The sequence below is a fragment of the Anopheles funestus genome, chromosome 2RL (genome assembly GCF_943734845.2).
Source record: "Anopheles funestus chromosome 2RL, idAnoFuneDA-416_04, whole genome shotgun sequence".
Taxonomy (NCBI): Eukaryota; Metazoa; Arthropoda; class Insecta; order Diptera; family Culicidae; genus Anopheles; species Anopheles funestus.
The window spans coordinates 54,524,267-54,541,134 of NC_064598.1; the positions used below are offsets into that span (position 1 = coordinate 54,524,267).

A 16,868-nucleotide genomic window follows, 5' to 3' on the forward strand; every position below is an offset into this window, starting at 1 on the left:
GCACCTGAACGGATGTTTATGTATCTGTAGCCTATTCTTCAGGTAGATATCATAGGAAAGGGTACATCCGGTGGAAGGGTTGTGGCGACGAGCGTTAACTCGCGCGCGGCCACACACGCACACTCATTTCAAAACAATCCTTTGCAAGTGTGCAGCGTGTGGAAAATAGCAATTAAAAAAGGGAGAGAGAGAGAGAGAGAAAAAAAAACCAACATACAGATAATAATTGTACATAATTTCCCGCCCGTCTATCAATTTCCGCCTTCATCGTACGCCATCGCTGCCCGCGTGAAGGTGTCAAAATTATCCTAAACCCGTTTCGGATGCGTCAAAGCGCACTGTGAAAGCGCTGAAACAGCACAACACAAAGGCGTTTGTGTTTGGGAACGATCACAAAGTCGCCCTTCGCCGTCTATACACAACTCTTGATGGCCATTTAGCGATTGGCGACGCCGCTAACCGTTACCGCCGCTGATCATCTCATTGTGACACATACGTGTGAATCATCTTCTTTCCCTATCGCATAGCTTAGTGTCTGGCTTGCTTTTTTTGTGTGTTTGTGCCTTGCCTTGCCTTGTCGAACGAGTCTTTGTTGCGACCGAAATGAGTCGAGTTTGATGGAGCGCCGAGCAGAAACTCGCGTATCGTATACAATGATCGTTGTTTCGCTTGCTAACCTTGCATTTTTATCGTTTTGTTAGAGCGAGCGTGACTTTATTGCAGAATAAATTAAAAACAATCTAGCATCTATTGCGGGCATTGATAAATTATTGAAAATATTGTCTTTCCGTTTGTTCCGTTCAAGGTAGCCCTGCAATTACGGAACGGTAGCAAATGTATTCGATTATAATGTTGTTTGTTTGATTGTAACAATCTTTATTTTTTCATTTATTATTTGTTGGGAAAGTTTAAAACTTATTCGCAGATCTCTTTCTCTATCGCTTCCCCGATGAATGTGGCTTACAGCGTTACCCGAAAATAAACCATATTATGTGGCCCAACCGTACAACGAGCCATTTTTAAAAACACACACACGTGAACTACGCCACAACAACAGCAAGTGGTAGCCATTTAACGACTAATGGTATTATTACATCTCGCTCTAGTGGCTAGAAATGGTAGTTGCGCGCTCTTTGCAGCCATTGCAGCCTAGTTGTTACAGCAAGCAGCGAACAAAAAAAAAACAAAACTGTGTCAATAATGCAGAAAATGACATTTTAAAACGAATAAAAATAAGCTGCATTTAGAATGGCTTCTCTTGCTTTTGTTTCCTGGTGCCACATAATAGCTGGAGAAAAGAATGAAAACCAGAAACACCAAAGGTGGATAAGATTTGAGACTAGTGCCACTGCCTATCGGCCAAAGTTGTACCTTGCCCGTCTGCCTGTCGTTTTTTTTTTTTGCTTTAGGTGCGGTATACACGTATGAAAAATGATGCAGCTCACCAAACCGAATGTGTTTGACTGTATGCTTCAGGTGTGTTCTCAAATCCGACCGATGTACTTCACCAAGTACTTGGGATATTTATGTTTTTATATTTGCATGCGTACAAACGGAGCTACATTTGGGTTTCGCTGTAAGGATAGTAGACGCCCTTTCCTTGTAACGATACCCCAACCCGGTTTGGCGGGAAGAGTGTGCGTGCGGTAGTAAATGGTTGGTATCACTTTTGCAATAATGCTTCCGGTAAAAGAAACCTTTTTTCTACTTCTCAACGGTACACGGTGTATCGCTAAAAAAGGCGTCATAGAAATACACGAATAAGTTATTAGCAATAGCTTCAGCGATAACCCGACCGGAATATATACTTTCAATGGCTTTTTGGCATATTCGAGTGCCGGAGAAGCGATATGGCAATGTGTTCTAGTTTTGCAAGTCACCTTACCTGGGTGGTAAATCCCCCTCTGGTCGCTCTACACTGTAACATTCACAATAACTCCGAGCCAACGATAGACAACCATGCGCCTCCATTGTTATTTACTTCGTTTCCGTTTTTCGGGAGGAAAAACACGCTATGTGTTGCGATGCTTTAGAACGCCAAAATAGTGGTGCGAATACGCTTTAGGCGTATTGGACACCTTCAACCTTCGCTTTGGCCACGCTCCTATCAACCAGGTTGTGTTGAGGAAGGTTGTGGTTTTGTGTTGCTAATCAAATAAACTACTCACACTCACACAGCAAACTATGACGTGCGCCAGTATTACACGATGAGTGAGCTCATCGACCAAGAGTTGCAGTTATAGCGGTTTTATTTTGTAAATGTAATAGGTATTTTAAACGTTTGTTTTTTATACGCTCCAAACGCTAGATTATTGCTTGTTTTAGAGAGGTCTTTTACTTGAAAACTATTATTATGATAAAATTCCGAGAGTATTTTGTTATCCCTTATCACATTTATATATAAAGCTCATATTGCATCAAATCAATAAATCCGTAGAAGCGTTTGGTTTGTGTCTGTGCACAGGGTGTACGAATCGATAAACAAAAATTCTTCCCAAATAGTGTTTCCGTTTTTTTTTTCTGCTATGCCTCACGTTCCACCAATGCTCATGCAGGAGTAAAAAGGCAACATACCGATTGATGATTACGCCCGGTGCTCATGTTTATGAAGCGTATGTTTCATTCGAGACGCCTAAACGACTGCCCAAACCATGCTCCCGATGAGGTAGGAAATCAAAACAAAGCTGGAGATATATGATGAAACATGAAACAAAGGTGAAAGGTGTGGAAGGTGGGCAAAAACCCACGAAAGAGGGCAGAAATAACAAGCGAATGGAGGAAAACGGAAGGATAAACGGGAGATCAGGACATCGGCAAGGAACTGGCATGTGGCAGGACGGTGGTTTACGTTTTAATATACGAGTTTTTTTTCTATGTATGCTCAAAAAGTACTTTTTTTCGTCCTCTCCTCTGTTTGCCCGCACCTTTCCATTCCATTAGCCTGTCGCACGTTCGACAACCTTTTTTTTATCACAACTCACATAATTCGACTGCCATTACTGCCGCCATTTCCGTTTGCTAGCGAAAGGGATAGGTACAGCAAGGAGGTAGGGTGCGGTGGGTGACCCACCCAACAACACCGAACCATTTGGTGAACGTTTGAGGAGGAGGAGAGTTAAAGCTGATGCATGCATGGTGCCTGTCCGAGTATGCTGCATTCTGTTGCGATCGATGCACTTTTTTTTCGTACACTTCGTTCAACTGCAATTGCACCCCAACGACTTTTTTTCACCCCTGTTTCGGTTTTTTTTGTTCATTCTTTTTTTTCCTTTCGCCAACAAAATTACCAATACGCACATATTTGCCCACGGTGCCCCACACCGTCCTTTCCAAACCTAGGGCACCTAGGGCTAGAGTGGCAGTGGTTAAGGATGGACAGCATAATTATGGCCACCGTCCATTCCGCCGACCTTAAATGTGCTTGCCGGTGCTGGTGTGCCCGTTGTTCGGATAATCATCATCCGTTTGCAGCAAATTGAATTGCAGGACCCGAAAATGAATTTCAGCTTTTCGTAAATTAAAAATGAACACGATGCGATACGGGGGCGTGTAAAAAACACAAAACAAAAAAGTATTGCGGAGGAATATGGTTAACCCTGGAGCAATGTAGACGGGACGCCGCCTGCACTGTTGACGGTTCGCTTACTTCTTCCGAGGCCCGATGGAGACGCCTAGTAGCATGTGGCGTAGGCATGCAAGACCATCTATGTATGTGTTTTTAAAGCCTTCTGGCGATCGGCACCGGCAGGAGCGACAAGATATCGCGGTGACACTGTGTATACCGAAGAAGGCTCGCCTACACGCGTCACATGCAAACAAGCATACGATTCTCCACACTGGTGGGAGGAGGTAACGCTGCTCTGTCTTCTAACCCATCCCATGCCCGTAGGATACAGGGCCAGGACGACGATTTACGTGTATTTACGCCCGAACAACCCGATTATATATATATATATACTTTTTTTCATCTCCACCCGCAGCCAACCGTTGCACCGTACACCGTCGTGCCGACCCTTTACCGGCACAACCGGGCTATTATTATCCTATCATTATTTGTAAAAACATTCATGCAAAATTGATATAAATGACAAAGTGAAATATTTATGCATCATCGATGCAGAATCCCCGGGATTTTTTAAATCCACCCGGTGTACATGTGTGTGTGAGAATTTTTTTTTTCAGGCACCCTTCAGTCTGAAACCATCTTTGTCTATTCAATTCGATAAACTCTAATATTCGCTACACAGCCCTGGCTCGCAATCAGTTCGGTATGATTTATTTTTCATTAGCAATTGTTATTTCATTTCATGCACTAATGTTCTTCTGGATGTCTTGAGCTTAAATCATCCGGTACAAGAGTTTTGTTGGCTAGAAAAGTAAAACAACAAAAAAATAGTTAAAATCGATGGTAAAATAAAGCAATTGTAATAGTAATATGTAAAAACCCTTCAATAAGTTGAAAAATTATATTCACAATTTTCAGGGAAAATTTTGCTTGACTAATAAATAGTGACAGATCTTGACAATGGAGGTGAATCCCCAACGTCATCATGTCACCGACACGAACACCTTCACCAACCATTGTTGGTGCAGTGAATTTGTGTTACTATTTCCGGACAACTGCTCGAATGAAGAAAAATGTCTCGTCCAAAACCAACATATGGCCTCGAACGTACACAAATACAACGGTACGTGCCTGTCACGTTCATTCGCACTTCTTTCGCTATCGATCCGCTTCACTGCTGTTTCGGTCGCCATTTCGGTCGCGTCATCGTCACCAATTCCTTATCCCGGCAGGATACTTGGGAAAGCGACCTAGGATACGCGGTCAAGAGGGGGAGAAAAAACGTGAAATAGAAAGAACCAAAAAACCGTTACATACACACACATACACACGCCAAACACTAGCTGTCCGGATTAGCTAACACAGCGACAAGTTCTCACGGAACGGGGGTATAATGGAAGAAATTTTACGACCGCGGACGAACCGAAAACGAAGTAGTAGTGTAGTTGCTTCTTTTTTGCTTTTAAATCCTACATCACCATTCCCTTCCTACTCGGTCGCTTCCTTGCGCTACTTCAGCTTGCACTTTAGTGCCCTTTTCACGCAGAAAAGTGGGTGCGGAAAATAATCGATAACGATGTCAAGCTTCTTTTTCCAACGAATGTGCTACCGTTTCGGGCACCCGTTGGGTTAAATTTCTTGTGCGGCACCTTAAATTGAAGTTGCCACCCGCGCACAGGAGGCTTGAGTTTTTTTTTTTTTTTTTTTCATAAAGAACGGCCTGGCCGTATTGCTAAGGCTTGAGTTTTGTTTTTTAAATTTATATTTTATGTATTTTTTTGTTTTTTTTCATTAAAACTCGTATATTTTTTGTATCAAGTGCATAAGACCCACCGGTTTCTGCAACGCAAAACATGAAGCATTCGGTTTAATAGAAAATTAGTCTCTTCCGACGATGCTGCGTGCGTCTTAAATCGATGCATCGTAACGAAGCACACTACAAACAAACCGAGCAATATTGGAGAAAATTATCTATGATTCTGTTCCAAAAACATAACCTCACACACACACACGCACGTACACATCAAGTCGGTGGTTTGGTCAGTGGTTATCCTTCTCAGGAATCTTTCTACCTTTCTCCGGTACCTGGCCCGGACCGGAAAGACGCTTGTACGAAAATTGATGGTAAGAAGTTTGTTCGTTTGCTTGATTCGTTCATTGATTACGTGCGGAAAGGAGCCTGGTATGGTGTCAGTGCCAAGTAGCAGGGTGGGCATGTACACGTTTGGCTCCTTACGCTGCTTGCACTAGTACACAGGTAGGAGCATGGTTCATCGGATGCATCATGTATGCGTGCACCTTTTGGGGCAAAGATAAAAGATTATTGCACCGAAGGCATCTTTTTCATCTCACTATCAGCCCCGTTTCCCTGCTTTGGGTGAAAGCTTGGTCAGGTGAGCTCCCGGGCCGGCACCGGGATCATAATCTTATCAGAGCAAGAAACAACATTCGCTCCAGAAGAAAATCGTACACTGTGCGTTCCTTTTCCCGGAAGCCAAGAAAAAGCTGGTTCCGAGAAAGCAGGGGTAGAGGATAGTTTAAGAAAATTATTAAGGATTCGATTTCTCCAAGGCAATGGCAGGCATCGATCCATCTGCTTAGGCTCGCACAGAAAGCACCGAGGTGGTTGGGAATGCCAAGGAATTGGCCCCTGATGGAAGCGATCCTTGATGAGCTTCGATGCGTATCGGACGTACTGTTGTGCCAGGATCCTGCCATATGGTACACCTGCCGATTGGGTAGCAAGTGCTGGTGTGGGGTGTACATAAAATTGGTACCATCGCCAACCTCCTTTTTTCCCTCCGTACCGTTGCGTACCGTACGGAAAATCATTTGCTTTTGTAAGATTTCTGAGACGAAATTTTAGAATCTCCTCGAATTAATCTTAAGCCTAACGATGCCCGTTTGCGTGTACATGTGCTCGATGGCTTTTCCATCTCTCACACGAACACACACACACGTATGTGTGAGTGGTTTTTTGATGATGTTGAAGAAAGAGCAGACTTGTCCACGTTTTCCCTTTCGTGCATGAAGATGAACCCGATACACCTTGGAAAGGTCATCCAGTGTGCCAACTGCACTTGGCCGGTGTGAAAACTTACCGAAACCAATGTCCAACCAAGTAGCGGGAAGTAATCAGGTAGATGGGAAGGGGGAGGTGAGTGGGGAGATTTTCTTATCGGCGATGATTTTCACAACAACACAAGACATACAAAAGGTAAGTCCCATCCTTTCGTCGATATGCACGCACTGCCTAGCAGATACATGCCTAATTGGAATGAGGTGCCACAGGAGGGCAAGACACTCCATAGGCATAATATTTTGAAGAATCTTCCTTTATTCAAACTTTCTTCACAGGAAGATGTTCCATGGTTGTGGACATGGTTACCGCCAGGTTGCATATAGGTATAGAGTGGGTGTCGAACCCTGGACGGGAGCCCAGACTTGCAATTTTCCTCGAGATCTGCTCGAGATTGCCCCTTCTCGTACCAAATCCCAGGCACAGCATAATGGGTATGGTGTGCTCCGGTGGTTCTTATGGTAAATATAAATTAAAGGCTGCTTGCCGGACGAGAAGTGCACTTGTTTGGGCAACCACCTTGAGCATGCCGGCGAAACGATGTGAATTTATTGAGATGCATGAGCATGAGATGGACGAAATCTGAAGAATACGATCCCATCCATCCAGCGCAGGGAGGCTGAGGTGTGGACATCCGGAACCGGAGACGGTGACGGGCAGCTTCGAGAAAACTCACAATCAATAAGAAACCCGAATGCACGGAAGAATTGATTGATGATCGAGTTATGATCGGTATTTATTACACAGGCCTAGTGCAATACATCCTGTTCTTCTTTGAAGGAAAAGGTGCAGCATTGCTCCTATTGTCCTATCTATTTCCACACTTCCATCTTCCGACATCTTGGAAAAGTGGGAATTGGCAAGGCTTCCGACTAATCCAACCCAGAAGCCAACTCCAAAATGTATTACCTCATTCACCTTGCTTTGGATGTGGATAGTTTCAGCAGCCCAGTAGCTGAATGTGCAACTCACCTAATGGTTAACGCTCGGAACTGGCATCTTTCTGCACAAGACGCCCTAAGCATTCCTTATTCTTCGTCTTCGATTAGCAAGACGCTGTCCAGTGGCCCGGTAGCATGGACTGGAAATTTCATTAATTTTGATTTTAAAAAGACATCCAACCGAACCCAGGTATGGGGGGGGGCTAGTTATTTCTTCAGACAGTGTCTTCTTTTGGAGCTTCTGAGTAAGATACAGTTTGGTGCAATAATGGTATCGTCTTGACATTTTGGAGGCGAGCAAGCGAGACGGCATAGTGTGTGTGCGCGTGCATAAAGGCAAATCTAATTGCTGCTTGTAAACTATGCATGCTTCCCGATATCCTTTCGATGAGTTTGGGACGACTACAACCTCTCGGTTTGCCTGAAATTATATCTTGGCCCTGGTAGTCAAGCTTTCGGACAAGAACATCCACACACACACACATATACACACAAGCAAACCACCTCCACAACTCATCTACCTCATCTGGCAAATCTGGCACTGTATCTTATTGCAGCCGTCAGTGCCCCGGTGGTTTCTAATAGATGCGAAACAGCACTATAAGATTTGCTACCGGCTCATGTTCAAAGTGCTACCATCCAATGGTCTTCCTTTGGGCACTTCCTTTTCTTATAGACTAGCTCCTTGAGCTCGAGCGAAAGAAAGTTTGCTGCCCCCTACCCCGAAGTCGAATGCAAATGACAGAGGAAGAACAAAAACGCAAGGCATGCAGAGATATCGAACCGTCCGGGAAACCATCGTTGCTTGCATTCAATTTTCGTATTCGAGAAAAAGCACCCACCTTTACTTTTGTTAGCTCTCTGATCCTTGAAATAGCTCCTGATAACCTGTTTTCTAGCTGCCCGGATTCCAATAATCTTCATCAGTCCGGACCGAACGGGCACAGTGCGTAACCGTTGCATCCGGAATTTTTGGTACACAGCCCCAACATACCCACACATGTGTGTGACCCACACATGTGTGTGTTAGTTCATTCGTCGGAACACAACACAACACCATTCTCCACTAAGACATTGGGTACCGAATACGAAGAAACTCTATTAAAATGCGTTCGAAATGCCAAACCAAGATGCAAATGTGGTTTAAAACCTAAATTTGTGTCGCTGCCCGTTGCCCTATCTGTCCTACTGTGCCCCATCTTTCGGTTCGGTAAAATGTAGAATACTGGACGGTTGTTGGCCCGACGGCAATATGATATCAAGAAGACTTTCTCGGAGACGTAGGAAATGTCGTTCAAGTACGAAATAAGATGAACAGATCGTACGTGCCAACACAGGATGAGGTTCGGAATGCTAGCACAATATGTTGCTGGCACACATGCATGCTAGTGGCCACACAATCAGTGCGTAGCAGTCGATGGTTTCAGCTCAGGTGGAGAAAGGCACCGTTTGAAGATGTCGAAATGAGTTTCAAGATGACACACGTTTTCTGGCAATCGATGGTCAGTTTATTTGATATTTGATCGACATGTATATTCAAATATGAAACAACATGTACAACTGATGTTGCAAAGCTGAATATTATTATGATGTGAGCTACAATTTCTCATGCCTTTTGGTATCTGCATGAAAATGCACGTCTAAAGCCATATTTGTTAATTGGCATGATTTTTAATCAGTAATAATTTTTTTTATATGTATTACAAAAATAAAACTGACAAAATTGAAAGTGAATATCAAATAAACATCTCTCGTGTTCCAATAATCTATTAGTATGCAATAAACCACTCAACATTCTTCGAGGCTTCGAAAACCATGATTTCTAGCAGGTGCTGTTGAGAACTTCACTACAAATTCTGGTTCTTTGGCAATCATTGAACCAACAACAACAGTCCAGCATTTCGTCGGCTGCCAAATCGAGTGTCCTCACCCAAGTGCAATCCAATTCCAATTACAACACCCTGTCTCATCAGTACTTACTCTTCACTTTCTTAACGATTGACCCTTTCCCCTTGCGTTGCTTCCCGCTCAATGGAGCTACGAAATGATGCCAAAAATTGAAACATTTTATCAAGCACAAGAAACTGGTTCGCCCGAAGGGTTACGCTTTTAAGGCGAAACAGTCTGACAAGACATTTACACCGAGCCGAAATGAGAGAGAAAACGATTGAGAGTCTTCCTGCAGCAGGATGGATGAAGTAGAGGCAGAGCATTGGCTCATCCTACCAAAGCGAACGATTTTGATCCACCCGGCAGACGGGATAAGACTACCTCCAATACCAATCCGTCCTTACAAGCAGTATTACACACACCGTACGGAGCCACGCAAAACCCCATCCATCCTTGTGACCATCGGGGTTTTTCCCTCTCCCCATTTTGCTAATCACATTTTCGGAGCTACCAACACGTCGATCGAAGACATGGCCACACGAAATAGCGTTCGATGTGCCACATGTATGCCACTGGGATGAGGATTTTGCCCAACAAATCCCAAACAAAACCCCCACAGCTTGATTCAAACGAGCACAAAACCACAACTGACCGACTGTACCGAAGCTCCACCACACTTCCGCACGTGCTGACTTACCGGTCAGGTTCCATTGCATACCACCCACAAACACACACCTTTTTCGTAAAATACCCTTCCCGTAGGGTGACACTCTAACCGTCTCGAAATAGAAATCTTCCAAACGGGCGCGCACGGAACCATCGGGGAAACAATGGTGGCACGGTGCAGAAACATTCGATTCTACCGAATAATTTATAGCACAATTCGTGTGTGTAAAACCTACGTAAACATGTTATTATGTTTATGATAAGGATTTTCGGTGGCTGGAAAGTCACGACGGTGGAATGGGAAGATGTTGCATTTTGAGGGGGCGGTGATTTGGGGCGGTCATCCGAAAATTTCCCAGCAAAATGGTCAGTCGAGATAAGGAAAAGGTAAAGGGCCTGCTGACTGCCGTTCGATGCATTGTACCAGCTCGCTTCGGTCTTTGAGTCTGTGTGTGTGAGAGAGTATTGGTGTGAAAGGATTTTGGAAACTGGATTCTATTTACAACCACCGCACGGAGGAAGACGTGAGGCAGCTGGGGGTGGTTATTGCCTGGCCTAAGACGATGAAATCCATCCGTTTTGTGCATCCATCCCTCTATGCCGGTGACGCTGGGCATAGTTTCTTCGATTTTCAAACCTACCCCATCACGGAAGAGCGATAGTCGAGCGAGGTCGAATAAGTGCTGGTCGGCAGTGAGACGAATGACCAGAAGGCAAGTCTACCTAGCACCAACCTTCCAGGTCCGATATAAGCAAGCCATATAAGCAAGACGATGGTATGAGAATTATTGTGAAGAAGGGGTTTTGAAATTTTCTTCAAGGTACATTAGTGTACGCACAGGCCAACCTCACAAGCCTAGCTGCAGTCCAGTTTTGGCCGTTTCTTCTTCCGTAGCACTCCGATTGCACTCCTTCTCTGCCTTCACCCAATTTCTGGTGCACAATTTTCATCTTACCGTTGCTGGAGTACCTCTGGCTAAGTACCACGGACACAAGACCTTGCGACACAAGACATCATCACAAGACTTTGGTCTGATCCTTGCCTTTGTGCGTGCAAATGAGTGCCTCCCATCCCAACCTCCCACCACATATCGGGTGCGAAAGGGGAACGAATTTTCGGATGCATTTCGGATGCATCAATAATGTAGGAGGCAGTCGAAATTAGATTGTAAAGCGCACAGTGGGCGTCCAAAGCAGTTCACCCCCTTTCAGTCTTGGTACGAAGCGTGCAGAGAACTGAGTGTGCTGCTTCTAGCACGAGGGGTAAAATGAACACTAAGAAAGGGAAGATTGGGAACAGGTTCCACTTCTAACCATCTTCATCCCGCTCCCTCAATGCCGCCGGTGTGTCACACTCCTTGGCTGTTTTCTTTCATCTGGAAAGAAACCCCAAACGGAGATGTGGATGCTGCACACAATGCACAGTGCATGGAATGGGTTGTATCGGTCGGAATATTTCCAAACACCTCAACCGGCCACATTGTCCCCTTCTCCCCCTCCCTCACCCGCACAGCATCGATGCATCGCCCCAAAAAGCTCACAACCACTTTCTTCATCACCACCGGTCCAACCAACCTGCCCAATCTTTGTCTCTTTCTTCTTCACGACCATGGCCGGCAGGCCATGTTCTTTCTGCTGTTCAAGAAGCAATGCAGAAGGGTTTGTGGTTTTTCCAGGCAGTGCATGCAAAAGGACACGACGAAGCGTTCGAAGACTTCCGGGTGCTCTAGATTAGAAGAAGCAGTCTTCTTATTCTTGCATGCCCGACGCCTTCCGCTCCCTTTCTTGCCCTCGGCATGTTGTCCAAGGCAGTATGACATCCTGCCCCCCTTCCTCGCGCCGAGTGTGGGGTGGTAAATTTCGGATCCGATCGAAGATTTGAAATTTCCTTATGGTAGCTGCTGTGCTTCTTACCGGAGCCTAACGATGATGCTCGGGGCAAGCAAACCGGGGTACACCGATGCTGTTATGTGCGTATTTATGCGTGCGTGTTTATATGCATGGACTTGGACTAAGATTTCGATCAAACACAATGGAACGGGGAACGGAGTGCGGGTGAAGTGGGCGAGACGACAGCACCTTAGGATGTGGCCAGAAAATGCAATTTTCGAGAATCGAACCCATCCCATACCCATGCACCCTTCCGGACACCCTTCAATTGCTCCGAAGCTGTGGTAAGGCAGCGGTACCTCATGCATTCATTCTCATTCCTTCCGGCATTTGTGGCATGGTTTGCGAGACTTTTGGGCCGTCCACCTTCAGATCAGTTCGGCTTGTGTGTGTGTGTGTGCGTGTATAGTGTAGGCGTATCGGTCAGCAGTGGGTGGTAAATGGGCATGAAACGAATGCAAGATGAAGAAGTACGTGGTCATTTTCTGAAATTTTCGGTAGGAAACTGGAAACCGAACGAGATCCTGAAAAGGTGTTCCTTCGTCCGGTGTAGTTGCCAAGCTTGTATTGGTAGTCTTTCGTGGACTAACGTGGACACGAAGACAACAGTCGTACACTTTGCAAAGAAACTTTTGCCACCGACCAAGACGTGGTGGTGGTTCTGTTTTTGGTGATGATGGAATTGCTATTTGTGTTGATATTTTTGATATTCCTATGCATACCACCGGTCGTATCACGAGCCGAAAAACCCGCACACTACCACCCGGCAGCAGATGATGCACAACACGTGCGCATACGCGACTCCGAAGCACGTACTGTGGCAGCAACGGTAACGTCTTTACAAAGCACCAGTGCACCAGGAAAGGACATACATACATCGTCATACTCCGGAAGGCTTGATCGTGGAGTTTGGAAGAAGACATTGAGGGGTTAGGGTGATAAGGATATATCAAGATTGAGAGCCGAAATACGCACACAAATAGAGATGGAGAGCAGATGCAAGAGGAAAAAAGACGAAAGCGAAACAAAGAGAAGGAATGAGAAAGAGACAGAGAGAGAGCGAGGGTGATTTGGGAAGGATCCACTTGTGCGATGGCCATAAGATTCGTCCAGTTTCGTGTGCGACGTCTTGGTGCAGGACAGAAATAATAATACTTAATGCAAACTAATATTGAAATAATGAAATGCATTATCGATTTTCTATTTATTACTTATGTATGTGCGTAGGGTCCAGTTTCGGTGCTGAGGCATGTTCGAACCCCGCTGTTCCCCTTCCATTTCCTTCGCTAAGTTCTTCCCACCTCCATCGACTGCTTTTTGTGGCCCACGTGGCTCTCGCCGAAACATGCGTGATACGTAGCGCCGCAGGCAGGATGTAAGGCTCTCTTGTACGCCATCCTTCCACCGAGGTAGGGCGCGGGAAAGTGGCACTGTGCGGCGCTGAGATGATGCACCGCGTTTGCTGCAAACTGCAATTCGTGACCGATGAACCACCCGATGGGGAGCAAGAAAGTTTGGCAAATTCGTGGACCTGGGCGACTGGGCCGCGGTAAAACGGTACCCGCAGAAGCGTGTTCCAGAACGCACTTTGCGCTTGTTACGCATAAATGAAGCCCTCTCCCATTCGCAACTCTACGCACTTCCCGTTCACACTTCACTGTACCGCCAAATTCCAGGGCGAAAAGAGGCTCGAGTATTGGCAACGGAAAATCGTTGCCTAGGATTTTGCGCTACTTAAGAACCGAATCCGGCGTGCGGAGTGGAGCCTCCGCACTCGAATTTCTAGTATCCTTCATATCCTGTTCCCCTCTTTCGTTTTTTCCCACTTGCCGGTTAAATGATTTCTTGCAGTTTGGTGAACGTTCCTGACCATAGGGAAGGCGAATCCGCCAGTGCAAACTACATTAAGCGAAAGGGGTAGCGATACAAACGATGCAAAGCACGCGTAAATGACATGCACACACGCACAGGGATGATGAAAATGGCCCTCTTTACGCGTCCGGTTTGGAACGGTACCCGTACGGTGGTGGAGTAGTGGTGGCTTTATTTTTGTTTTTTGCCTCCTACTTCGATGCGTGTACAATCGTGGTACCGCATCTACCGGTTCCGAGCCATTATTGTGCAGGAGGCATTATCCACACGCTGCTGCTTTTTTTTTCTTCTTCTCACCGCCGGTACGTTTTTGGTACTACTACTCGATGTACAAGTACGCGATGAAAATGCTACATTTTGTACACCCTGCCCTTTATCTGCTCCTGTCTCGGGTGCACAGGGGAAGGCTCGCTGTAACTGACCGTACCGTTTGCTTTTGAATAATAACCTAAACAACCTTAAAATCGGTAGAGCAGGGCCGCTCTCGAAAGCATGCCACAAGAAGGAGAACAGAAAAAGTACGCATTTTTAATATGCATTCACTAAGTCGATCGATGACGAGTGAAACTCTCCCAGGGAGTGAAGGGGCATGCAGTGAATTGCATCAGGGTACGGAGTTTCCTTAATTATTATCCTTACCGTCGCTTGCAGTGCTTTGCCAGGCCGGAGCCTAGCACACGTACCCACCCCACTGTAGAAGGACTTTGCAGTTTTAACCGAATAGGTTAAATGGGTCAAAATTGCGTGTGGTTCGAATTCGTCCCTCGCCTGCCTACCTGTCTGCCTGTAAACAAAGGCATCATAGCTCCCGTCCGCACGTCTTTGACGGCAGGTTGGCTTTCGGTTGCATGGTGGACGGTACCGTAGCACACCAGCGCGCGGGAGCTACGGAAACGGAAAGTAATTAAAATTTGAAAATAGGATCGAATCGAGCTATCGAAGCGGGGTTCAACACTAGAAAGGGTTGCTATTTTCTTTTATTTATTTATTTCTTTTACTACCACCATGCGAGAATAGATAAACTTCTGGCTCTGTATCGGGGGATCTGGGCGATCTAGCAACAAAAAAAAAATCGGGACAGCAATCTGGCATAGAGAAACTGGCAGACAGAACAACAACGTTCTTCCTTTGGGGGAAGTCGAACACAAACAACGCCAACCTTAAAGATTCAACTGTTTGTGACGTTGTGTGTGGAATGGAACCGTACAACAATAACAACATTAACGTAATGCAAAAGTTGGGGAAAAAAATATGCCATGTTCATTTCGGTGCCTTTTTTTCCTCCTCTGGCCTCTTTTTGTTTTTCCCAAGAGCAGGTTAGGATATTGTAACCATTTGAACAACAACGACTGAAAAAAAAACACAAAACACAACATGTACTATAAACACACACGCCACATTAAGCAAGGCACTGATGGGAGCCATAGTAAATGATTATTGATTAGCAAAGTTCTTACGGACTCCCTCTTACGACGGGTTTCCAAAGCCGGAACGGACCCCAATGCATTTCTCATTTCAGCCGCTTTTTAGCATGGCTGTCGAAGAAATTAAACGCACTCTAGGGATTAAGGGAGACGGGAGAAAACAGAGCTGAAACAGATTTGTAATTAGTTGATACATTGATTTTGTAACAACACACGCTTTGTAAAGGAAAAAACCAACAGAAGGATAAGTTCTTACAAGTTACAATCATTTTTTGCAACGATTGATACTTGTTACATGAAATTACGATCAAACGAAACATTCTGCACTGTGGTTCACTTTCATATGGCTGATTTGAAATTGATTCACTGTTTAATTTCGAATACTATAGACTTGTAAAATAACAAATCGTCTTACAGATCGTCTTCTTTCTTACTAACAAATATGTCACAAAATATGAGTACAAAATACGAGCACAAATAATTGAACCTTGTTTTCCCCCGTTCGCAACAAAGGACTAGAACGTGTCGCTGAAGAATTGATGGGACGCAGGAAATGGAAACACTATCAGGACGTCCTAACGCGACAACAGTTGAATCTGCTGGATCCCAGTACTACAAACGCCACCGAGGACGATCTGCTGAACGGCACGACCGGTGTCGCTGCTGCCGCTGCCGCCGCCGCAGCTGCTGCAGCCGCGGCCACCCAACTGCAGCAAGGGCCGCTGATGAATACCGCCAGCGCTACAACCGCTGCCGCAGCCCTTTCGCTTGCTGGCGGCGGCATGATCGATCAAAAGACCAGTCCCGCCGCCATTGTGGCCGCAGCGAATGCTGCTGCCGTGGCATCCCTCACAACACCTGCCGCTGCCCAAGCTGCCAACACAACTGCCGCGACGGCTATAGGTAAGAGTCTCTCTCTCTATCTCTCTCTCTCTCTTTCACTTTAATGTCCCAAAACCATGTCCCTAACTCAGCGTTGTCACCTAACGTCCCACACACAGTAAGAAACGGTCACTGTCAGCAAGGCGACGTAGATGTCGATCCAAAAATTGCCGCCTCCGCCAGTCCCGACAGTCCGCGTGCCACCAATTGTCTGGCATCGGAAAAGCTTAACCCACAAACTAGTGCCAGATCGCCACGACACGGCAAGGACGATCGTTCGGTCTCACCGGTATCGCGCGATTGTCACACCAATGATAACGGCACTTCCACACCATCGACCGGTACCACAATGGACGGGCTGTCTCCATTTCCTTCGTCACCTTCGGGCACGATTGATGGAGATCCTGCGAGGCCCAAGTCAGCCTCCGGTACCCAGCAAGTAACTGCCGAGCCAAGAAAATCGAACACTCCCGATCGTCGCGCGTCTTCCGTGACAAGTCCTGATCTCCGCGGAGACCAAACTGCCACCGAACCGGAAAATGTGTCCATTGTGAAACAGGAACCTGCAGGTGGGTGACAATAAAACTTTTACTTTATTGATGAACATATCGAATGAACATATACATATCGAAATATACACTTTATCTTTACCATTCCTA

The 16,868-nt window shown here is 45.7% G+C and overlaps 1 protein-coding gene across 11 annotated transcripts in view; it reads left to right on the plus strand.

The window, feature by feature from the left end:
* LOC125761081 (mushroom body large-type Kenyon cell-specific protein 1) overlaps nt 1–16,868 on the plus strand; it is a 132,906-nt gene that overhangs the window by 74,248 nt on the left and 41,790 nt on the right. For 10 of the 11 annotated variants that reach the window (XM_049421895.1, XM_049421893.1, XM_049421894.1 and 7 more), the window contains 2 exons: nt 15,841–16,230; nt 16,302–16,778. In XM_049421895.1, coding sequence (XP_049277852.1) covers nt 15,841–16,230; nt 16,302–16,778 — 867 coding nt within the window. The remainder of the gene's footprint in view (nt 1–15,840; nt 16,231–16,301; nt 16,779–16,868) is intronic. The other variant, XM_049421896.1, reaches the window with a different exon arrangement.